Source organism: Siphateles boraxobius, unplaced genomic scaffold, assembly GCF_051911475.1.
Source record: "Siphateles boraxobius isolate OS27281-9 unplaced genomic scaffold, OSU_SipBor_1 22, whole genome shotgun sequence".
In the NCBI taxonomy this organism is placed as follows: domain Eukaryota; kingdom Metazoa; phylum Chordata; class Actinopteri; order Cypriniformes; family Leuciscidae; genus Siphateles; species Siphateles boraxobius.
Genome location: NW_027508833.1, coordinates 40,225,426 through 40,250,403, shown reverse-complemented (window position 1 = coordinate 40,250,403; position 24,978 = coordinate 40,225,426). Strand labels below are relative to the sequence as shown.

General features: G+C 41.5%; 1 protein-coding gene across 1 annotated transcript; it reads left to right on the top strand.

Annotated features, from left to right (window-relative positions):
* The first annotated feature begins 1,227 nt into the window (after nucleotides 1-1,227).
* vash1 (vasohibin 1) lies at nucleotides 1,228-24,978 on the top strand. Its single transcript, XM_077240148.1, has 7 exons — nucleotides 1,228-2,423; nucleotides 11,506-11,594; nucleotides 17,324-17,380; nucleotides 18,108-18,182; nucleotides 20,800-21,181; nucleotides 23,394-23,503; nucleotides 23,578-24,978. The coding sequence occupies exons 1-7, from the start codon at nucleotides 2,082-2,084 to the stop codon at nucleotides 23,639-23,641; spliced, it is 1,119 nt and encodes a 372-aa protein (XP_077096263.1). The 5' UTR covers nucleotides 1,228-2,081; the 3' UTR covers nucleotides 23,642-24,978.

Below are 24,978 nucleotides of genomic sequence, written 5' to 3'. Positions count from 1 at the left end.
TTTAGAGGTTCATATGGGATAATTGTATGTATTTAGTTGATTAATTTGGTTTTAATCGATTTTTTTATTTTATTTGGTATTTTTGCTTTAAATCTAATTTAGATGTTTTGGATAAATGTTTTCCCTATTTTTTGATTATTGATATTATTATTCATGTTTTTTTCAAGTTTGAATAAATATTTACATGAAACTTTTTGCATTCTCACACTGCCTCTGTTTTAATTGGCCATACCATTATTGAGGTACCATTACAGTCATACATTAACACAACCAACCAGGAGTTATCGAGATAAACACTTAATACAATGGAATATAATAAATATTATCAACTATCAAGAATCTAATATAAGCTTGCAACAGTCTTACTCATTCTGACTAAAGGACTAAAAAAAAGATGGACTTTTTATCACAGTAATTACCACAATATAGTAATGCAATCTATAAAGCTGATTTGAAGCGACATGTAAAAGGCATTGAGGAATGGGATAGGATCACAACACCGGCTCTGATTGTCCGGCCACTGATGTTTAAACCCAAACTTCCAGTGTACTGGATCATCATCTTGTTCAGGGAAAGGGAAAATGATATTGCAAGCTCACACTCGACTGAAACAGAGAATAAAAGGAGCCTTGCAAATGAATTAGTAGGTGTCGCAATGGAAAATCATTGCTGCTGAAAATCTGTTCTCTATTTATATTTTGCTGTTTTATTTTTGTTTGCATGCAAAAACTATTTTTGTCTCCTGATACTCTATTTTTGATTTTGCAATTCTTTATTTTTGTTTAAAAAAAAAAACGTTGCTCAATACTGTACTTTTAGTAGCCTAAAGGTTATGTGCTATAGAATTCACTCCATACCAGATGCCTTATCGTTGTGCGCATGCGCATCAAACAGGGATCTGGGAGAGTCGATCACGTCTTCAGCGCTGGAAAATCCGAGTCATTTTAGCCAATCGGTTCGTTCGGACAGTTCGCTTCAATGAACTGGTTCACAGTTCATTGAAACCAGTGTTGTGTTGTTCAACAACATTATCGTTATGAACATAATTAAAAACTCGTAATCAATAAAAAAAAAAAGAATGCCAATTATTAACGGTATTATTTCCAAAATTAACAATATCGTTTTAATCTCACCTAAACAAAGTGACCTACAAACGCTTCGCGAATTGGTTCGAACGAATCATTAAAATGAATCGGTTCAAAACAAAGAGTTGTTCACGAATCGGGCAGCGAAATCTCGGGCGTATAACGGGATCTGGACCGAACAGGGCGATGGCTCGGATAGAAAACCGAAACCGAATGAAGAAGCCGATCACGGAAAACGGTTGTACCGCATCGTGCTGTATTTAAGCGCGCGACAGAGACTGACATCGGTGTAGTGACGTCAGAGGAGCGTGTGTAGCCTCATTGTCTAGTAATGTTTCTGATTCCTGTCACATATACCGGTATTTAACTCATCCACGTGACCTGTATTCTCCGTGTTACATTTAAATCTTGACTTTAAGATGCAATGCTGTTTATTTCTCATCTAACACGATGGTTTATGTACAACATCAGTGTCTGATGATCAGCATATAGTCAGTATAATGGGATTTCAGGACTGATTTCAGATTGGTATATTAATGTAACTAGTATGCTGGCTGATATATGTTGACCGAGTGTTGGCTGGGGGTCAGTGTTAGTTTGGACACCCCAGCTGGACCCACAGAGCCTCTCAGAACCTTCTCACAGTGATGAACAAGCTCAGCTATCTGCTCTTTAACAATGTCCTCAAAACAGTAGCACAGAAACATTATTTATATCATTCATAGAACCTTTTTTCTAAAATAAATGTTTTAGCCAAACGTTTTTTAAATGTCACTACATGTTTCAGAACGTTAAGAGAACATTCAAAAGTAACATTCCCATAATGTTAGCAAAGTTGTACTAAAGAAAGTATTGATGGTCGTAAAACCAAATTTTTAAAACATTCAGAAATAAGGTTTTCATAGCGTAATGGAAAGTTTAAGGAACCGCTCTTAGCCTGTATTCAGTCAGCGGGTCTCTAAGCTTCTGTTCTGAAGCCGTGTGCTGTCTCAGCCCATGCCGGTGTCCTGCTGCGGGGCGCTGGGCCCCGGCACGTCCCCCAGGAGAAGCGTCCCGGGCCTGGCCGGGGTCAGGGCCTGTTTGGGCCAGCCGAGCGCCTCTGACGGGCTGAAGATGCTGCGCTCCTCCTTCAGTCTGGAGGGGGTGGAGGAGCGGGACGAGGAACAGGAGGAGGACGGAGAGGACCAGAGGGACGGCGGGATCCCCTTCATCATTAACAGGGGGGGTCTGCCCGTGAACCAGGACACCTGGGAGCAGATGTGGGATCACGTGACCCGCATACACCCGGATGGAGGAGCGCTGGGCCGGAGGATCCGGGGAACCAGCGACCTTCCCAAGGTAAACATCCCAGAACATCCCGGCGCTCTTCTGCCGATCCGCAACACACACGCGTAGGGTTTGGAAGCTTGCTTCCACCATGGAATTAAAAGAGGTAATTGTCTCACAATTCTGAATTATGGGAAAAAAGTAGATCTGCACGATATTAAAGACAAATGCGATAAATCATTAAATAATGCGATATCCGAAACGATAATGCTTAAAGTGTGTAAAATTTACTTTAAAATGTTTAAAATTATATAGCCTACATGTGTTTCACATTCTTTTTTTGACAAGACAACATCCCTACAACTTCTGACAGCGAACAGCAGTGTTTTACTGCAGCGTAAGTGTTATTTAACCTCTGTGTAAACCACCGGGTTCAGGGTTCAGGATGGCAAAACACATGTAGGGTTTGGAAGGTTCCCAGCAAGTGAACTATAGACCCGATATAGTCCAGCTATGATTAGGTTAACTGTAGACCCGATATAGTCCGGCTATGAGTAGCACACTTCTAGACAAAATAACCTTGAATTTGGTTACATGTCGTTTTTGCCAAAATAATTTGCGAGATGTATGATTTTACATCATGTAAGTAAAGTCAACAGTGATTACAAGGTGTTTGGTTTCATTTCTTCACTCATTTCATTTCTTTGTTATCTAAATAATGACTAGTCTAATCTTAAGCGATGGTTTAGACGTCTATTACATTTTTCACTGACAGCCTCGACGTCAGGGCTGTGTTTGGACGCTATTAGACGTCTTTTAAACGCAAAATTGCTTGCTTTGTCGATCCGCCTCGGAATAAAGAAAGGTAATTGTCTCACAATTCAGAATTACGGGAAAAAAGACAGAATTGTGATATAAACTTGCATTAGTGCCGGCAGACCTTTTTTCAGCACTGTTGGATCCGGTTTTTTTCATTCATTTCTTCCATAGGAATTTCAAAAAAGTCTTAGTTATAAGCCATGAAGTAAGCCAACACTACGGGGAGAATCACAACATTACAAACTTTGATTTGAAGCAAAAAAGTATTTGAAAATTGGTAACACTTTACAATAAGGTTTAGTTAACACTAGTTAATGTATTAACTAACATGAACTAACAATGAGCAATACATTTGTTACTGTATTTGTTAATCGTTGTTAACGTTAGTTAACTTTAAAAATAGAGCTGTTTATTGTTAGTTCACAGTGCATTAACTAATGTTAACTAAAAAAAGTATTAGTAAATGTTGAAATTAATATTAACAAAGATTAATAAATGCTGTATAAGTGCAGTTCATTATTAGTTCATGTTAACTAATGTAGTTAAATAATGTTAACTAACGAACCTTATTGTAAAGTGTTACCTGAAAATTAGACAAAAAGACAAAGTTACAATGCTGTGAAGTTAAAGGATTTATGCGCGGCACACACTGTATGATTGTGTACTTTCCCAGACGAGAGAGGATCAGTCGTGGTGATTTCTGTGGGCATGTCTTCTAAACGCTGGTCCTACAGTCTCATACAGTGAGAGAGGCTCAAAGACAGTCTCGTGACCAGAGATCGCCTGTGATCATGTTCTGGCAGTGTCAGAGATCGATCATGATCTCCTCACAGTGACCTGGCATTAAAACTTAACTACTTTTTTTTTTCTCAAGCTCCATTCGCAAGAAGGTCATGCCAAGCTCTTCTCTAGCCATGACCTTATTCTCCTCTTTCGCTTCCTCCTCTTTTTCCAGCACACATAAAAACCACAAATGCTAAAGTGCGATTCATCTTGCTCTATTTGTTAACCACTAGCGCATACTGATGCAGTTTTATTCTTCGTCGTACAGTCTACATGTGTCGTACTCCAGTTCAATAGATCCATGATGTTGTACAGTGTGATCTGTAATGATGAAATCACACAGTGTGTAGCAGGCATGAAAGAACTACAACCCCATGTAGCTTTACAAACAGCATAATCAATCGAATCAATCTAAAACTACGCATTTATAAATGTTTATTTTATATAAAAACAATATATTTAAAGTTTATTGCAAAATATATATTATACACAAAGATTTTAGGGTCGTTTCATGTCAAATCAACTAAATTGCAGAAACCTCCCTGACTCAATTTTTTTATTTTCTGAAGACAAAGATAAATAGGGATTAAAGCCAAAATATTAAATGTAATGGCTGTGTATTTACTGACTAATCCACTATTTTGTAGAGGTGGTTCAAAATGAATATTTTCACCTGAGATTTGGAGCCAACTTACAAGGGTGTGAAAAATGACTTTAGAAAGACGACAGCATGATTATTTTATTGATAGATAAAATGATAGATTTTATTTCTACACAGAATCTATTAGTGAAATCTGTTGACTTTAGCAATCTCTGTTTCATTATATGCCAACAGTGACAGTTCAAAAATGGGAAAAAGCACTTATGTTTTTTTTTTGCCTGAATATTGTATGTAACTCAAGAATAATTAGAGATACCTTAATATCTTTTTTAGATTCAAATTCTTAAACTTTTCATTTGGGATCTTCGTTTTAAAGGCCCTCGATGGTTCAATCCCAGAGATATGGAGATTTGAATGCGGCTCTGTGATTAAAATGGTCAATTGAACATTTTCAGTGGTCAAAAACCAAATGTGGGTCACTGTGCATACAGTTAATGCCATAAATTAGCTGTCTGAGTGCCATATATTATTTCTCCAGTTTGCATGCCTGTAACTGAAGAAGTATTAAAGATGTCTAAGAAGCTTAAATGACTTTAGTTAAACCTCACATTTGTGTTTTATTGCTGAAGTTAGTGTTGAGTGTCTTCTTCTGTGCTCCAGAACGGCAGCACTGAAAGGTTTGTTTGAGCGGCGCCCTCTACTGTTCAGGAGTGAATCTGTGTTTCAGTCCGAGGATTATTCACTTCACTTTTGGTACGAAAGGGTCTTTATATTTCACAAAAATATAACTTTTGTATGTGTGTTTTTTATTTAAAAATAATAATAATCAAAAAACAAACAAACAAAGTTAGCTCATGTGATAAAAGCAATGCAAAAGTAACATAACGCATTACTTTCCATAAAAAGTAACTAATACAGTTAGTTAATTGTTAAGGAGTAACACAATATTGTAATGCATTACTTTAGAAGTAACTTTCCCCAACACTGCTAGTAAGTAGATGAGTTCACCTGTTCAGCGTAAACTTATGACAATGTCTCATTCAGACACTTATCAACCACCTTTTTCTAGACCAGTAAAAGCTTTAAAACAAATCACAAGAGGGTATTAATGATGCATTTTATGACGAAGAGTAAAACGTGAGAATATCATGAGCTCCTCACCACAGACAGATTTCAGGCATTTAACCAAAACCCCACTGACTTCAGGACGATGGAAGCGGAAGTGATGAAATGCAACTGGTTTATGTAAACGCTACAGTGGTATTAGTAATGTATCAGCAGTTTATAGACTGGTTTATGTGAACGCTATAGTGGTATTAGTAATGTATCAGCAGTTTATAGACTGGTTTATTTGAACTCTATAGTGGGATTAGTAATGTATCAGCAGTTTATAGACTGGTTTATGTGAACGCTATAGTTGTCATGACTCAATGGATAACAGGAAGCAATAGCAGGTAAATAACTCTTTATTAAGGGAATGAGGAAGTGCAAACAGAAAGACACGGGCGTGGAACTGGTGACCCAGGGACGTCGATGGTCAGCGAGGTGAATCCCAAGTGGTGCGGTGAAGACAGACGAAGAACAATCCACAAACGGTGATAATCCACAACCGATGATAATCCACAATCAAGACGAACTTCACAGGAACACACGACGAGAGACTCAGGAACACAAGACTGGAACATCGAACATCCAACAAACGATCTGACAATGGAGATGAGAAAACTGTGAGCATATATAGTGAAATGAGATAGGCTGCAGCTGGTGATGATATGATGATCAGCTGGAGCGAGTCAAGGAATGACACTCAATCACGCCCACAACACACGTGCTTTCATGCAACAACAACAACACGAGACGAGAAGGAAGCAATGAATTAGTATACCGTGACAGTACCCCTTCTCCTAAGGACGCCTCCTGGCGTTCTCAGACTCCCTTACCTGTCGATTGTAATCATCGATCAGAGAGTGATCCAGAATGTCTCTAGCAGGTACCCAACTTCTCTCCTCCGGACCGTAACCTTCCCAGTCCACCAAGTACTGAAATCCACGTCCCCTCCGCCTTGAATCCAGAATACGATTAACCGAATAGGTGGTGTCCCCATTTACGAGACGCGGCGGGGGGGGAACCGGGACTGGCGGATTAATGTGAGCATGAAACACGGGCTTAATTTTGGAAACGTGAAAAACGGGATGTATTCTCCTGTACGCTGGAGGTAAACTAAGGCGGACTGCCACCGGACTAATGATCTTGGTGACAGAGAACGGGCCAATAAATTTGGGAGCAAGCTTATTAGAGACGGAACGGAGAGGAATGTTCTTAGTAGAAAGCCACACTTTTTGACCGACGACGTATATGGGAGGCTTTGACCGGTGGCGATCGGCCTTAGCCTTGGTGCGCGCCCCCACTTGGAGTAAAGTCTTGCGGGCTCTAGTCCAAGTGCGGTGACACCTCTGGATTAAAGCGTGGGCGGAGGGAACCGCGACCTCGGATTCCAGACTGGGAAAGATAGGTGGCTGGTAACCTAAACTACATTCAAACGGAGATAGGCCCGTAGCCGACACTGGTAACGTGTTGTGGGCGTACTCCACCATGGAAAGTTGTTGGCTCCATGAGGAAGGATTCTTGGAGACTAAACATCGCAACACCCTTTCCAGATCTTGGTTGGCTCTCTCGGTTTGTCCATTGCTCTGGGGATGAAACCCTGAGGATAAACTAACCGTCGCTCCCAGTAATTTACAAAATTCTTGCCAAAATTTGGACACAAACTGGGGTCCTCTGTCAGAGACCACGTCCATCGGGAGGCCATGTAAACGAAAGACGTGGTCAATGACTGTCAACGCTGTCTCCTTAGCTGAGGGTAATTTGGGTAAGGGAATAAAATGAGCTGCCTTCGAGAACCGGTCCACCACGGTCAAAACGACTGTGTTACCCTGGGAGGGTGGGAGGGCGGTAATGAAATCGAGAGCGATATGGGACCAGGGTCTCGAAGGAACTGGCAGCGGTTGAAGGAGCCCATCTGGGGGTCGATTGGAAGTTTTACCAGTGGCACAAACCGAGCAAGCCAAAACAAAACTGTGAATGTCACGAGCCATAAGTGGCCACCAGAATCGTTGCTTGACTAGAAATTTAGTACGATAAACTCCTGGATGACAAGCCACGTTGGAGCAATGACCCCACTGAATGACGTCAGACCTTAATCCCTCCGGCACGAATAAGCAATTCGGTGGGCACCCGGGCGGAGGCGTTACCCCTTCTAAGGCCGTCTTGACCTTCGATTCGACCTCCCATACGAGTGTGGAGACAAATAGACTCTCCGGTAAAATGCACTCGGGAGTAGACGGGCGTTCGGAAGGATCAAAAATGCGAGATAAAGAGTCGGGTTTGATGTTTTTGGACCCCGGGCGGTACGAGAGAGAAAAATCAAAACGACCGAAAAAAAGTGCCCACCGAGCCTGCCTGGAGTTCAATCTTTTGGCAGTTCTGATGTACTCTAAATTCTTATGATCAGTCCAGACTATAAAGGGTACCCCCGAGCCCTCTAACCAATGACGCCATTCCTCCAAGGCTAACTTGACTGCCAACAACTCCCTGTTACCAATGTCGTAATTGCGTTCGGCTGAGGACAAGCGATGAGAAAAAAACGCGCAAGGATGCATCCTGTCGTCTGTGGGAGAACGCTGGGACAGGACTGCTCCTACCCCCACCTCTGACGCATCGACCTCCACCACGAACTGCCGTGAATAATCAGGGGCAACGAGGATGGGAGCTGAAACAAAGCGGCTCTTGAGTTTGGCAAATACAGCCTCGGCTGTATCTGACCACCTGAACGGAGTACTGGGGGAGGTCAAGGCAGTCAGAGGCGCGGCTAGTTGGCTGAAATTACGAATAAAACGTCGATAGAAATTGGCGAACCCCAGAAACCTCTGTAGGGCCTTACGGGAATCTGGACTTGGCCATTCTACCACAGCCTTAACCTTCTCAGGGTCCACACGCATTCCCTCAGACGAGATGATGTATCCTAGGAAAGGAACAGACTGTGCATGAAAATCGCATTTCTCCGCCTTGACAAAAAGCCCATTCTCTAACAACCTCTGAAGCACTCGTCGGACGTGTTGCACATGTTCCTGGAGAGACGAGGAAAATATCAATATGTCATCCAGGTAAACATATATGAACTGGTCAATCATGTCTCGCAACACGTCATTGACCAGTGCCTGGAAGACTGCTGGGGAGTTGGACAGCCCGAAAGGCATGACCAAATATTCAAAGTGCCCCCTGGGGGTGTTAAAAGCAGTCTTCCACTCATCCCCCTCCCTGATACGAACCAAATGATAAGCGTTACGCAAGTCCAATTTCGTGAAGATGGACGCTCCCTGCAACCTCTCGAAAGCTGAAGACATCAACGGCAAAGGATAAGTATTCTTTACCGTGATGTTATTCAACCCCCGGTAATCAATACAAGGTCGCAGAGACCCGTCCTTCTTCCCCACGAAAAAGAACCCCGCCCCCGCTGGAGAAGAGGAAGGGCGGATGAGCTTGGTTGCCAGAGAATCAGAAATATATTTCTCCATAGCCTCCCTTTCAGGAACAGAAAGTGAGTATAACTTGCCTTTAGGCGGAGACTTACCTGGCATTAAATCTATGGCACAGTCATAGGGACGATGAGGAGGAAGAGAAGCAGCACGAGACTTACTGAACACTTCCTTCAGATCATGGTACTCCTCGGGCACGTTAGACAAATCCCCTACTTCCTCCTGAAACACACAAACAGGCACAGACGGACAAGCAGACACGAGACAAGACTTATGACATTCCTTGCTCCACTCCAGTATAGCTTTATGTTGCCAGTCCACACGGGGGTTGTGACGGGTGAGCCAGGGATGTCCAAGAACAATGGGTGCCAGGGGTGAATCCAGAATGTAAAAACAAATTGTCTCGGAGTGATTGCCTGAAGTGATGAGGGTGATGTCTTCCGTGGTAAATGAAATGGTGGGGAGTTCTTGACCGTTAAGTGCATGAACTGAAATCCTTTGTGTGAGTGGTCTGAGGGGAATCTGAAATTTGTGTGCGAAAGTGCTGTCCATAAAGTTACCTTCAGCCCCGGAATCCAAAAGTGCTCGACCGTCGTGCTGGTGAGCTGACCATCTCAGTCTTACCGGAAGGAGAGTAGATGTGGATGAGGTCTTCTGGGCGGAGATCCCACCCGATAGTAGCCTCATGCTTACTATCGGGCTTGGCCTTTTACCGGGCAGTTGTAAGCGTAGTGTCCCGAGCCTCCACAGTATAGGCAAAGGCCCCGGGATCTCCGCCTCTCCTTCTCCTCCCGGGAAAGCCGAGCTCGACCCACCTGCATGGGTTCGTGATCGAAGACTGGGCTGACCGCGTCCCTGCCGCTGGACCGTTGTACCTCGACTCCTCCTGTAGGACGGGTGGACAAAGCTCTACTCCCGACCCTTGCCAGCCGCGCGTCCACCCGTAGAGCCAGGTCGATGAGGCCATTGAGAGTCGTTGGGAGGTCCAGGGCGTAGATCTCCCTCTGGACGCGGTCAGCCAACCCATGCAGGAACATGTCCCACTGCGCCTCCTCGTTCCACTGACATTCGGCCGCCAGGGTTCGGAACTCGATCGAAAAATCCGAGACCGACCTCTCACCTTGACGGAGGTCGGCCAGCACCCTAGCGGCCTCTCTCCCCGCGACGGCACGATCGAATACCCGTTTCATCTCCGCGGAGAGTGTCAGGAACGAGGCACAGCAGGGATCTTGATTCTCCCACACCGCCGTCCCCCAAAGCGCTGCTTTGCCGGTTAGTAAAGTCAACACAAACGCCACTTTAGTTTGCTCATTTTGAAATGTTCTGGGCTGTAGAGCAAAATGCATGGCACATCTGGTCAGGAATGCTCTACAGTATGCAGACTCACCCGCGTAGCTCTCTGGAACCGGTAGGCGTGGTTCGGCGTGCGTCGGATTCTCCGGTGGAATGAGGGGAACGGCTGGTGTGGGTGGCGCAGCGGGAACTCGAAGAAGTAGAATCTGCTGGGTCAGCTCGGACACCTGCGTCACCAAAGCTTGTACCGCACGGCCCGTGTCATTCAAATTCCTCTCCTGCGAGTCCATTCTTCTCATACTGTGATGAACAAAGTCCTCCAAACTGGTCGATGAAGTACCCGCTGCTTCCATGGTAGGGTCAGATCGTTCTGTCATGACTCAATGGATAACAGGAAGCAATAGCAGGTAAATAACTCTTTATTAAGGGAATGAGGAAGTGCAAACAGAAAGACACGGGCGTGGAACTGGTGACCCAGGGACGTCGATGGTCAGCGAGGTGAATCCCAAGTGGTGCGGTGAAGACAGACGAAGAACAATCCACAAACGGTGATAATCCACAACCGATGATAATCCACAATCAAGACGAACTTCACAGGAACACACGACGAGAGACTCAGGAACACAAGACTGGAACATCGAACATCCAACAAACGATCTGACAATGGAGATGAGAAAACTGTGAGCATATATAGTGAAATGAGATAGGCTGCAGCTGGTGATGATATGATGCAGATGTGTCAAGGAATGACACTCAATCACGCCCACAACACACGTGCTTTCATGCAACAACAACAACACGAGACGAGAAGGAAGCAATGAATTAGTATACCGTGACAATAGTGGTATTAGTAATTTATCAGCGGTTTATAGACTGGTTTCCATTTACCTTGCTGACTTTACTCCTTTAATTCATCCCTTATAGACTGATCGATCAGACGCTTCTAATCAATATCCAGTGAGTTGAGCTGCACAGTGACACTGTTACTGCTCGACTGATATACAGCACAAACATACATACTGAAAACCCTAAATGTTTACTATCCATTGACATTGAATGAGGCTGGCCTGTTATTCGTCCCAGTGATGATGATGGGATTGCTGTGTCTCTTCTGTGACTGCAGATTCCAGTACCGAGTGTGCCTACATTCCCGGCCAGCATCAGCGTCCCTCACCGCCTGGAAGCCCTTCAGAGATACATCAGGGACTTGCAGTATCCTTTATCTTCAGCCAATCACCTTCCTTCTCACAGCGAAGGGAGTTTGTGCTTAAAACTAAAACAAATATCTGCCGATAGGCTCAGAAAAATCAACTTAATTCAAAGGGTTTAATTTTTAAACGTTTATTTTTCTGACCCCATTGGCAGATATTTGTTCTTGTTTAAAACTCAAACTCACTTCATTTTGATTTTTTTTCAGAAAGCAAGACTTAATATCTGAAGTCACTTTTGCTTCTCCAGTGTCTGAGGAAGAACATTGTGTTTTGCTTGTATCACAGTTTACAGTGACTTTGTCGTTCAATCTGCAGTTTCCATGTAGTTACTGGATGCTGTATGAACTTTAACACGTTTGCTGATTCCTGACCGACATGCACGATGAAGGTCAGAGGTTGTAGCTAAATTCATATAAAGAAATTATTCCCCCAAAAATTTTCTACTAAACTCCAAAAAATCATAGAGCAAAAAAGTATACAACTATGAGTGCTTAATAGTCCAAGTCATGTGATAGTTTAGTGAGATAGTTTTTTGTGAGAAACAGAATAACACATTTAGTGTGTAATGTGTTCAGTTCAAACTCTTGTCAGATCAGATATGATGTCAATAGCAAAATGTTTCCATCCAACTATTTTTTAGGATAATGCTTAAAATACTTAATGGAAATGCTAAGATGTGCATAACTTGTAAAAAAGCACATAAAAAGTTTCCATTTATTTACTGAATAAATCCCTCGATGCTCTACAGTAAACTCATGTGACGTTCCCTCAGCATCAGCTGTGATTGGATAACTGGAGTAACCAGTGGACCAATGGCATCGCAGCATCCTAGATTTTGGTTTGGTGTTTCTGAAACGCGAAGTCGAAGTGTTTGATCAGAATGATTGGGTATAACTGATGTCCCTTGCATTTGCAGATTTATATCTAAAAGCTTTTTTTAATTTTTCCACACTAATTATTAGATATTTAATAGAATATAACACCAATAACAACGTGAACTAGGTAGGTTGGTCGTTCGACATATACCCCATTTCCCAGGAAGTGACGATTTTGTTCTCTTGAACACGTGATGGAAACGTTCCGGGTTTCTTGACTGTAACCCTGTTCCCTGAAAAAGTGGAACGAGATGCTGCACTGCTTAGCGCATTGGGAATGTCTTTAAATGTGACCTGCTGTGAATATAGTGTGTAAACACGTCGATGAAATCAACTCTGAGGCAATTTAGCCTTGGTCGGTGACGTCATTGGCGCGCACCCGTGACGCGAGGCTATAATTAGATGAGCCACAGGTGCATCGTCAGGATATTTTGTCTGAAGAGCAGTCCTGGGACATCATCAGCACGGCAAAGTAGCGCAGCATCTCGTTCCGCTTTTTCAGGGAACAGGGTTACAGTCAAGTAACCAGGAATGTTGCCTTTCAAAAGCTACAATCGATGCTGCGCAGCTTAGCGCATTGGGAACGAGAATGCCCACGCCGCCGTGCTTGAAGGTGTCTGGATTCCTTACGGTTGTGTAGGTGTGCTCACAAGAACGCAAGAAGCCCTAGACATTAGCTTGTGATGTGAACTTAAGGACGTGAGAGTCAACTCAAACTATGAAATCGTATGAATGTGTGTGGAGAGGACCAGCCTGCCGCATCACAAACAAACTGCAAGGGGGCACCTCTTGCCAAGCCAGCAGATCGCCCATGCCGAGCCGTTGAGGAGAAATATGATCTCCGAGAACCATACTCTGTTCAAAAGAACATTCAACATTTCGCTGGAAACCGCTGGCCCCTGAATCATTTGAGGTGGCAAGGATTTTACAGTGGTTTCGTGAGGGTGTTTTAGGTAGGAGCTGATTGATGCATTTTACATGCTCCGTCCCAAATGGGCACACCTCCACAGACCTGGGACAAAAAAACTCAGGATTTTTGTCCCTGGTATATTATGAGGCTGCTGAGCGCGTCGAGCCGGTCCCCAGTCTTTACGAGGGGTAACGCAACTCGCCACACTCTGCTTTTTTATCAGATCAGCCTGGTATGCCTGCAACAAAAAACTTAGTGTGCAGAGCAGCACCAGTCTGACCCCCACCAGCGTGGATGTTATAATACACGACTTGGTGGGGAGTGCTGACTCCTTGAATGACAATACCTGGTATCTCTTCCGGGAGGGCCGCGACCTGCAGATGTGCAATTGTGGGGCTGGAGCGGAGGTCGGGTCCGGCGTAGGCGTGCGGAGAGTGCAATATCTCGATGGATTCGACCTGTTGTACCGGAGGGGCCTGTGGCGAGTTATTCTCGGCGTGCGTGGCATTTCCACTGGAATGGAGTTAACGTGCAGAATCTTCGCCTTGTGCCATTTGGTCATAAACAGTCGTTGGAGATTGTGGACGTTGAAGTATCAGCTGTAAGGTTGGCTTTGATAAATATACGCTCTCTGAAAAACAAGTCTTTTATCCTAAACGAGTTTATTAGAGCTTGGGATTTAGATTTTGTTTTCATGACGAAAACGAGGATGAACTCTGACAATACATATGTTTTAGGAGAAGCTGTACCAAATAATTTCAGTTTTTAACTCTCCTCGACAAATAGGAAGGGTAGGAGGACTGGCTTCTAATTTAAGAACAATTTTATTTGTACCTTACTTAAATTTGAGCAGTTTTCAAGCTTTGAACTCCAAGCTTTTGAAATTTAAATCAACAACACCTGTCCTTTGTGCTGTTATTTACCGACCACGAGAGCTAATAAGGACTGTATTTCAGAACTGGCTGCTTTCTTAGCTGACATTGTTCTAAAATATGACAATATTTTAGTAATGGGGGATCTGAATATCCATGTATGCTGTCCGACAAATTCTCTAGCAAAAGATTTTTTAAATCTTATTGATTCATTTGGATTCCAACAAATGGTGAATGGCCCTACGGATAATCGTGGGCACACTTTGGACTTGATTCTATCACTTGGCTTAATTGTCAAAGACATTATCATTGAGGATTTTTTGATATCTGACCATAGTCCGATTGTATGTAATGTTTCTCTTCCCTGCCAGCTGAGAAGATTTTGTCCAGCAAAAAGATGGTTTCATCCTATAATACCTACCACACAAGTAGATTTTAATGCGTCTTTTATGAAGACGTTATAGTGTGCGAAAGTGGACATTTTATCTCCACATCTTGGTGTAGAAGAAACTATTAATAGTTTTAATTCTATTTGCAAAGAAACATTAGACTGTGTTGTACCTCTGAGACTGGTGAGTAGAAGTAAGCCTCCTCCATGGTACAATGAACATGTTAAATCGTTGTGAAGAGAGTGTAGAAGACTTGAACGCAAATGGAAGACAGACAAATTACTAATTTCTTATGAAATGTTAAGAGACTCCTTAGGTAAATTTCAACAGGCGATAAAAACTGTTAGATCCAGATATTTCTCAGATATTATTGAGAAAAGTCGTCAAAATCCAAGAGTCCTTTTTTCAACAATTGATGCATTTTTGAACCCTAGATTAGAGGTGCCTGGAGATATACCAATGGATTTATGTGAAAATCTTTTGGAATTCTTTGTCGGACGTATATCAGACATCCAAAAAAAAATATACAACAGTGTTCATATGAGTCTATGGATACACCTGTAACTCATGTTATGCTGTCTGATTTTGAGCCCATCTCCTTATCCACTCTTTTAGATATTGTTTGTGAGCTAAAGTCGTCAGTCTCTCCTCAAGATATTGTGCCTACAAAGCTATTTAAGAAAGTCTTCGAGCTGATTGGTCCATTTGTATTAGCGATAATTAAGAGTTTACGGAGTTTAATTTGCTCTTATAATTGAGCAATACTCTCTTCGGGTTTATATATATATATATATATATCTGGAGAGAGAGCGATAGGGACACATCCGTCTCTCGTTCCTCAGCCAGATCGACACGCGAGCCCCACAATCGTATTGTGGCTGCTACCCCTTTTAAATAAGCAAAGCGAACTCGAAGCACTTTAACTGTGAACATCCCACTGTGATCGCAATCACCATGCTTGAACCCAAAGGGCAGCTCTTTCCCCAAACAAAGCAAGTTTGTGTTTCCAGTTCTGACGTAGGACGATAACATGGAAGGACAAAGCGCTTACTCTGTTGCTGACTCATTTCTCTTTTTGACTTTTTTAAAACTCTTTTGATATCGTTCAGAGATGAGAAATAGAGAAGTCTGCACACTGCCAGTTGTAAAAACTAAATAACTCCTAGCAAAGATCTGTAGTAGACAGAAAGAAAATAGATGCTTGCACACCAAACACAGAGAGGTCTCTGAAGACAAAAGACCTGACGATGCACCTGTGGCTCATCTAATTATAGCCTTGCGCCGATGACGTCACCGACCAAGGCTATATAAAGAGCCTAAGCCCCTCCCCTCCACTTCCAGCTCATGGGACCTTATTTCGGAAAAAATATATATGGTAGCCAATGGCGAGAGACAACTTATCTTTTTATTCCATCTGAACTGTGCCCTGAATTACACATATGATGTTTGTCAATTTAAAAGATAATTATGAAAGTCAAGAAAGTGACAGTTTGTCATAAAACAGAAGAGTAATATTTAGTTTTATGTGAAAATCGCTCAATGAACTACATCTCTCGTCTCGCACTATGTACGTCACCAAGCTCGTGTGTGTGCAATCTGCTACAAAACACACAGGCATGACGGTGTAATGTTACGATTATAACGTTAGACTATAGAAAACATGACAGACATTAGCTTCAGTAAAGTTAGCTTCATTTATTGAGAGAAAAGGTATAACGTCACATGCGTGCCTTTCGGGTTTGTAGTCTTTGTAATTACGTATTTTCACAGTCTTATACCTCAACAGTTTTACATCAAACTGCGACTTTCTTGACTTTAAAATGTATCTTTTAAATTGACAAACATCATGTGTGTAATTCAGTGCACAATTCAAACGGGATCCAAATATTTGTTGTATCTCGTCATTGACTACCATACAATATTTTTCCGAAATAAGGTCCCATGGTCCACCGGAAGGGGAGGGACTTAGGCTCTCTATTGCCTCCGAGTCGATTCCATCGACGTGTTTACACACTTTATTCACAGCAGGTCACGTTTAATGACGTTCCCAATGCGCTAAGCAGCGGAGCATCGATTGTAGCTTTTGAAAGGGAACGCTGCTTTATTCACAAATATTTTATGTGATATAAAAAATTTGTGCATAAGTTACATTTGGATGGAAAAGCTAATGACGAATAAACTTGTGTGTGTGTGTGTGTGTGTCTGTGTGTGTTCATGGTCAGGTCTTGTCCAGTGATAAGCTCAGTTTTGTTCCTCTGTGTTTTCAGTTCTGCTCCTGTTCCATGTTTCTCTGATATGTTCAGTCAGTTTGTGTCTTTATCTTTGCATTCGGATCCAGCTGTCCCTAGTTACGAATCTGCTCAACGTTACAGGCCGCCTGTTATTAAGTGTGATTTTCCTGGAAGTTGCTGTGCATCACATTTGATGAGTGATTTCAACACATTGTTGTGTTGTATTTGAGCGGCTCACACTGCTTTTGAACAAACGTATGTCATAGCTATTTGTGAAGGATTATTGATTATTAATATGATTTTGGAATCATGCCTTTATCTGCTGTGTTGTGCAAATAATTGTTAGTGTAGCAGTAGATTCACGTTGAATATTGTTTTTGACTCTTAATATGGGTTATTTTTCTGTAAACTTTATATAGCACATCGTTTGTGTTATGTGCTTAACATTGTCAGATACAATCACACTGGAACACAGTTCTTTGAGATCAAGAAGACCCGGCCGCTCACAGCGTAAGTCCAGTCCACACATCTGCCCTTCTTTTAGAACAAAAAATCTAATTTTCTGAACGAATTAACCATAAACATACACAAAACATATTTCCAGAAACATAGATATTATTAATGATCAATGTTTGAGATGCCACACATAGAAGTTTGTGTTTAATTTTATTAAGTACCTTAAACAAATTAGCTTTTTTAATAAACTTGGAAAAACATGTCAATCTCTAGAATACTCTAATTGACACAATAAATTATATAATCCATAGATTAAAACAATTTTGATCTAATAATAATCAATGTGGTGGCGGTTTCAATTACTGATGATTGTTTTGACAGTGTTGAATGTAGTATAGGAAATATGTCTAAGTCTAAACAAATGTATTATACGTATCAGGGCATAATTAGTCAAAAATAATGATGTAATTATGTTTTGTTGAAAAAGCTCTGAGCAGAAGACAGGAAGTAGCAGAGGACAATATGGCTTTAATAATGACATCAGATAAAGAAAATCTTATTTCACTATGACAATGATAGAAGCAGTCCATTACAGCTAATTAAATGAGCCAGTTATACTATATTTCTGTACCTGCACAATATTCGTTATTTAATACTAATGATTTTCTGAATGGTTTTGAATGTTTGTCAGCAGAATAATGCTATCATCAGATGCTTCTACTATAGTTGTTTACTTGCATTCAGATTCTTATTGCATTACTACCCACAATTTATTCCTCAGATTAATGGACATTGCAAAGGAAATGACAAGAGAATCTCTACCAATCAAATGTTTGGAAGCCGTTATCCTCGGAATGTATCCTTTCCTTTGGGATTCACTGAAACCTGGATTGAATATATTAACATTATTGACATAGAAGCATGTGCACTGAAAATGACAGAGGACCTAATACAGAGCCTTGTGGCACTCCGTGGTCCATACTTCATTCTTCACTCTTTCACACAAACAAAGCAAAATAGGATCTTAACCATCTTAATGCTTGTCCACAAATCTTATATCATTTGCCCAAGGGAATGATCTTTTGTGTCAAAGGAGGCACTAAAATGTATTAGTACTAGAAGAGAGATGCAACCACCGTCCGATGATAAAAGCAACTTGTAACTCTGACAAGCACAGTCTTTTTACTATGGCCTAAATCCTTATTTAAACTCTAACTGGCAATTTCCACCAACTGCGGAACGGCTGCGGAGTCAATAGGTTTCCATTAAAGTCAATGGGTGTATTAGGGATGCAACGAAATGAAAATTTATGGCCGAAACCGAAAACCGAAAAAGAGGAAACCAAGGCCGAAAACCGAAACACCGAAATAAATTATGCCAATTATTAGTACCACTGCATTTATGGCTATGACTGTGTACTAACTTTGCTAAAATCAAGGCTTTGCAATTGCATAAATTAATATTAAAGTTTCAAAGAATAAATCAATTACAAATTATGCAAATATTTATTTAGCACATTGCAACCATGCACAGTATAAAATAAAATTGAAACTAAAATGTTTAACTTGACCCCACTCATGTGTACATTAAATAATAATGTACAGGCCTACTGGCCTGCAGAAAGGTTTTAAAATAAATCTTCTCTCATAAAACAAAGTGCATTAAGGTCAAGTGCATTTTAAATTTTTCTCTTTAGGAAACTTCCTTGCCTTTCAAAAACGTCCGGCACAGACGGAGTGGGCGTGCTCGGAGGCATTTTCCTTTTCTGTGCCGCGTTCCTCTCATATTCAGCGTAGCGATCGGAATGTTTGGATTTCAGGTGATAAATTAAACCCGACGTGGAGAAAGTCTTTGCAGTTGCACCCCCTCTTGAAATTTCGGCATTACATGTTTTGCAAATCGCTGTCCGTGGGTCTTTCTCAGATATACTGAAATACGTCCACAACGCAGATATGTTCAGACAAGTGCGTGCAGGTCGCGGTTTTTGTTTGCATCATCACAACATTTCAGCCGTATTGTTTCGGTGATAAAAGTCTTTCGACCGAAAACCGAAAATTTTCAGCCGAAAATGGCACAACAGTGCATTTTCGGTTTTCGGCCGAATATTCGGTGCATCCCTAGTGTGTATGGCTCCGGCGATCCGCAGGCCATCCGGAGCAGATAAGCAGAGCTTCTATTTTTGCCGGATGCCGGAGATCAATTCAGCACAGGGCAGATTGTTGCATCGCGCAATCATACATGAATTCGCGAGATCTCGTGGGTCCTCGTGACTTCAGCTGTCAGTCATGGCCGCAGCCGTTCCGCAACAAATCCGGACCTGGTGGGTATTGAAGGACGGCGGAGCACGGAGCCGACACGCAGCCGTTCCGCAGCTGGTGGAAATCCAGGGTAAGGCAGGTTTTCACAGACAGGGCTTAGAATTAAGCCAGAATTAGGCCTTAGTTCAATTAGGACATTTAAGTAGCTTTTATAGATGTGCCTTAAAGGGGAACTCTGCAACTCTAGCTATTTCTTTGCTGATTTTCACTTTTGTTGTCGCATGTTTTCTCAGTGAGCTCCCCCTACAGCTGTGAGGCGTATATTTCACAACACTGTCATAAAAAAAAACTCACTTGCGGCCCCTCCTCCCCCTTTCTACCGCTGCTCATGTGCATTTGTTATTATCGGAGCCTGCCAGCTTTATTGTGTGGAGCTATGTCTACCGAGGTGGGTAATACATCATACACATTGAGGGCGGCGTGTGTGTTTATGTCGAATTGCCGTAAAACAGTTTGTGTTTCTCACTCGTTCTCGCTTCTCACGAGACTTCCTATTTCCAACTTACCGGGACATTAATCCTCATGTTGCAAGGTTGGTTTTCCGCCTGGGAACGCTGGGGGGAGCGGGGAAAGTCACCATTATCACCAGAACAGGTTATTAAAACATCCAAATGATTTCTAACTGGTTTTATTAAGTTGAAATAGTTGCCGAATACCCCTTTAAAAACACTACTGGTGTGCATCTTGAGACAAAACAATGACACTGACAAATTTTTATATATGTCAGTGCAAGTTGCTTTCAGTTAAAACAGCTCAAACATGCATTTCAGAATCCAGTTTAGTCTTACAGAAAACTTCTAAACACTTTAATGACAGAAAGAGAGATGTAGGCAACAAGCGGGTGGAGTAATAGATGTAAGATGGAGTAATGATGCTGAAAATTCAGCTTTGATCACAGATTCTATATATTCACACAGAAAACAGCTGTTTTAAATTGTAATACTATTTTACTATTTTTACTCTACTTTTGATTAAATAAATGCAGCATTGGTGAGAAGAAGAGGCTCTCTCAACAACATAAAACAAATCTTAATTATTCCAAACTTTTGACCAGTAGTGTATGCACAGATGAATCATGCATTTAGAAAACAGATTTCATTTGATGAATGTTTTCCTGTCTGCCGAATATAGCACTTAACGCAGCTGGCCTGTCAGTTACCTCACCAATAGCATGCCGAACGTCGAGCGGTTTCCTCTCAGCTTTAAAACTCAGTTCTCAGGGAGTCATTTCCGTCACATAGTGCTGGGCGTCCACAGCGGGGGCCGCTTCGGGGCTCTGGGCATCAGCCGGCGCCAGGACCTGATGTACAAACCGCTGGAGTTCAGGACGCTCAGCGACCTCCTGCAGGAGTTCCAGGCGGCCTATCGGGGATACTGGCACACACTGTGCAAGGTCAAGATCGGGCATTACGTGTCACATGACCCCCACAGCGTGGAGCAGATCGAGTGGAAGCATTCGGTGCTGGACGTGGACAAGCTGTCCAGTGAAGAGCTGAGGAAAGAGCTGGAGAGACACACTCGGGATATGAGGCTGAAGGTACGGACGGGGCGCCTACAGTTTAAGAGTTAATAAAGAATCATTCCATAAAAGATTTTAAATATATTTATTTGAAGCTCGGAACATGGAATGTCTTTAAAACATTTAAAATGTCAAGAACATGGAACTTTTTAAAGCATGTGTTAAGAAAATTGTAATGGTAAAAACAATTCATAACAGAAATAAGCAGTTCTTGCCATTCATCATGGTCCAGGATCCCATTGTCTTCTAGTAGTCCTAGGTTTGGAATCCCGATCTGAATAATATTGCTGCTTTATAAGCCCAAAAATGGAACAAAATACATGCAGGGCATTTAACTTTCATAATGCATAATTCCACAATTGAATAAAGTAGCATATGTGACTTTCGAAACAACCTTTTCTAAAGTGGGACGACAAAGATTGCGTCAAATTGAAAAACTCTTAACACATTTTAACAATATTTTTGCAATATTATTGCCTTCTTTCTTTCATTTAATTGTCCTGACAGCTCTAAAATATTAATATCCATGGTTATTTAGGGTAAAGCAAAAACATAGTTTGGAAGTTAGTTTTATGATGTACTTGCTCATTATTTTATGATTAAAAAAAGTCACATAGCGTAGCATTGAAGTTTATATCTCAGAATTTCGAGAAAAAAAAATCTGAATTGTGATAAAAAAAAGTCGCAATTAACACTTAATTTTTTTTATTCCCTGGTGTAAACAAGCTTCCATATTGCCTAAAACTAATGAGAGTTTGTGTTTTGACCAGCCATACCTGTTGAGAAGCAATTGTTTGATGCTTGTACTGAAAAAAACTGCTCATCTGTTCTTTAACCCTATAAAGACACACGTCCTCTAAATGATCAACATGACCTTAAAACTCAATCTCCTCCAGTCCTTCTGTCTCTGATGGATAGTTTAGACTATTTTATCAAGTAAAAGTATTTTAGTATAATTGTACAAACGTCCTCCTTCAGCTCGAGCTTCACGTGTCTTTATGATGTCAAATCTGCACCGATTTTATCAAGCAAACGTAAGAATGTCTTTGATATAGTTAGTAATATTTCAGCTGGACGGAAGCAGGTTTACTTGATTATCATTATTTGTTATAAAAATCATGAGTATCTAATATGACCATAGGGCTTTTAAAGAAGGTTTATTTGTTCATCTGTCAATCATCATTGTATTGCATTGCATTATATGTTTGAAAACTACAGAGCTTTGATCATGAAACAAAGTATTTTTAAATATCATCTTAACACATATTTTTGGCAGATATTTGGCATGCATGTTATGTCAGTATCTGCTATGAAGAATTGATTTACATTACACGCATCAGAATTTCATCTACTTTTTGACCAAATATCAGCATCTGCACCAAACTGCATACTTTTGCTCAGATGAATCCATTTTTCCTTCTTATTCTCACTATATCAGACTATATGAGGCATAAATCCCTAATCTATCAAATATTATACTTGACAAAAAAAAAGATTAGTTTCAACCAAGGGGGTAATCCATCAGCCGGAAGTTGAAGCCTCGCGGGAGCCGCCATTGTAGCAGAACTTCACCTGCTGTTAGCATTCCATTGACTCCCATTCATTTTGGCGTCACTTTGACAGCGAATAACTTTACATCTGAGGCGTCCAAAGACTTCATTTGTCCATTATTTATTTCTAAATAAACACGACAATGTATAAAAGGCTCCATTACTTTGTATCTTACGTTATGGCCCCGTAGAAGCCGTTTTTGTTAAAAACAGGCTAACGATTGCGTCATAACCACGCGACTTTATGTCGCACAATAGAGACATTACCGTATAGACAGGAGGAGAAGCTCGCAGGCAATCGGGGGGACGTCCCGTCAAGGGAGAAGCCCATAGATAATGAGTCCATAAAAGCAACGGGATAAAATATTTCAACAACGTTTTGGGGGAATTGGAAATAATTCGGTATGTGGCAAGTGAATACATATGAACTGATTAACATTGGCAATTTTCACGCACAGCTACTAGAAGATTTACGTCTGTCAGACAGGTTGCTCACGTCGTTAAGCTTAGTTTGAGTCGGTTTGAGTCTGCGCGTCAGGAACGGAAGTGCTCAAAAATTGCTAAAAATGGGCTTCAACTGTCTCAACTGAGTTCCAATGAGATGGCTCTGTCCACTTCTTATACTGTCTATGGTTTCAACAATCTGTTCCATTTTTCCTGATGTTGCTGTTGTGTTTCAGATCGGTAAAGCCGCTCCTCCGTCGCCCTCTAGAGACCGGAGGAAGGATGTGGGATCTCCTCTGAGGAACCCGGGCAGCCCGATGCGCAAGAACAGCCAGAGCGACAGACGGTACCTACAGATCATTCACTGCACACCGTCAGAAACACTAGCTGTTCTAACACTAGGTGGCGTTGTTTCCACAGGCCGTCGGTGGAGAAGAGACCGGGGTCCGCGGCGGATCTGAACGGATACCAGATCAGGGTGTGAGAGATTCGACATGAAGAGGATTATGTGCTCACTCACCATTAGAAACACTGCATCATATTTATATTAATTTCACATTTAATCTGTAAATACAGTGCACTTAACCTTTACCTCTACTAGTAGACTAATGTATAGGCTAGTCTGTAGTGCCTTTGATCAGAAAAAAAATGATTATCTTCCTTGTTTTCCAGCACAGATATCTAAACATCCATAAATCAAGATACATTTACTGGAGAAGCAAAATGACTGAAGATATTCAGGGTCCTATCATACACCCGGTGCAATGCAGCGCCAGGCTATATCAAGTGTTTTTTTGCTAGTTTTAGCCTGACGCAGTTATCATTTTCACGTCCTGCACCACGTTGTTTAAATAGCAAATGCATTTGTGCCTATTTATGGTCTGAAAACGAGGTGTGTTCAGGCGCATTGTAGGCGCGCTGCTATTTTGAGGCAACTGAAATAGACTGAGCCATTGACCAACATAAACCTGTTCTAAAGTCAATGGCGCAATATTTATTTTGTTATTTAAAGAGCGCGTTATTATGTGCAGGTCCACAACGCACATACACTCTGCTTATTAAACACACAGGGCAGCAGCACACAAACCTGCCAAATATTAAAAATGAAAGAATTACAATTTAAAGATTAATATTGTGTACATAAAGATAAAGTGGGATCTGGCTTGTCCCGTGGATGGTGTGCTTGCGCTTTAACCTCGCGCACGAGCAGATCCGTTTGCTCTCTGGAGACGCTTTCCGCTTGCAAATTGGCAATGGCAATTGGCAATGGCTGATATTTGTTCTTCTTTTAAGCAAAAACTCACTTAGTTTAGTTTAGTAGTAAATGTATCTTTAACCCCTTACAAGTCAGCCCCAATTTTGGCAAGTGATGCATTCATGACATACCCAAAATAAAAAGGTTTCTGCTCATAAGTCATTCTGAATAGACACATAACACACATATATTTAGAAAGCCAACCCTTGATAGTTTCCAGTTCAAGACTCAAAATTAAACAGACTGTTTAGATATTTGTGCTGAAAACAAGACAGAAACACTGAAGAAGAACATCATTATTTTCCAATGATATGATAATATGAGCATGTAAATCAGCAGACAGGGTTCAGTGGTTCTTCAGTGAATGCAGCACTCGCCCCTTTGGGTTTTTAGGTTTTATATTTTTTTTAACTCTTGAAAGACTTTGAAGGACTTGAAAGACACATTACAAGTAACATTTGAAGTCAACATGAAATGACCGACTAAATTCACGTTGCTGCTCTTATTAAGAATGTTTCATCAGTGTTCAATATGCTAGTGAAATAAACGTTTGTCTTCATAATCGT

What these genes read in the sequence shown, in the direction of transcription:
- vash1 (XM_077240148.1), top strand. Translation starts at nt 2,082, where the DNA reads ATGCCGGTGTCCTGCTGCGGGGCGCTGGGCCCCGGCACGTCCCCCAGG. An exon ending in AGATACATCAGGGACTTGCA is followed by an intron (nt 11,595 to 17,323) that starts GTATCCTTTATC and finishes TAACATTGTCAG; the next exon opens with ATACAATCACACTGGAACAC. An exon ending in AAGACCCGGCCGCTCACAGC is followed by an intron (nt 17,381 to 18,107) that starts GTAAGTCCAGTC and finishes TTTATTCCTCAG; the next exon opens with ATTAATGGACATTGCAAAGG.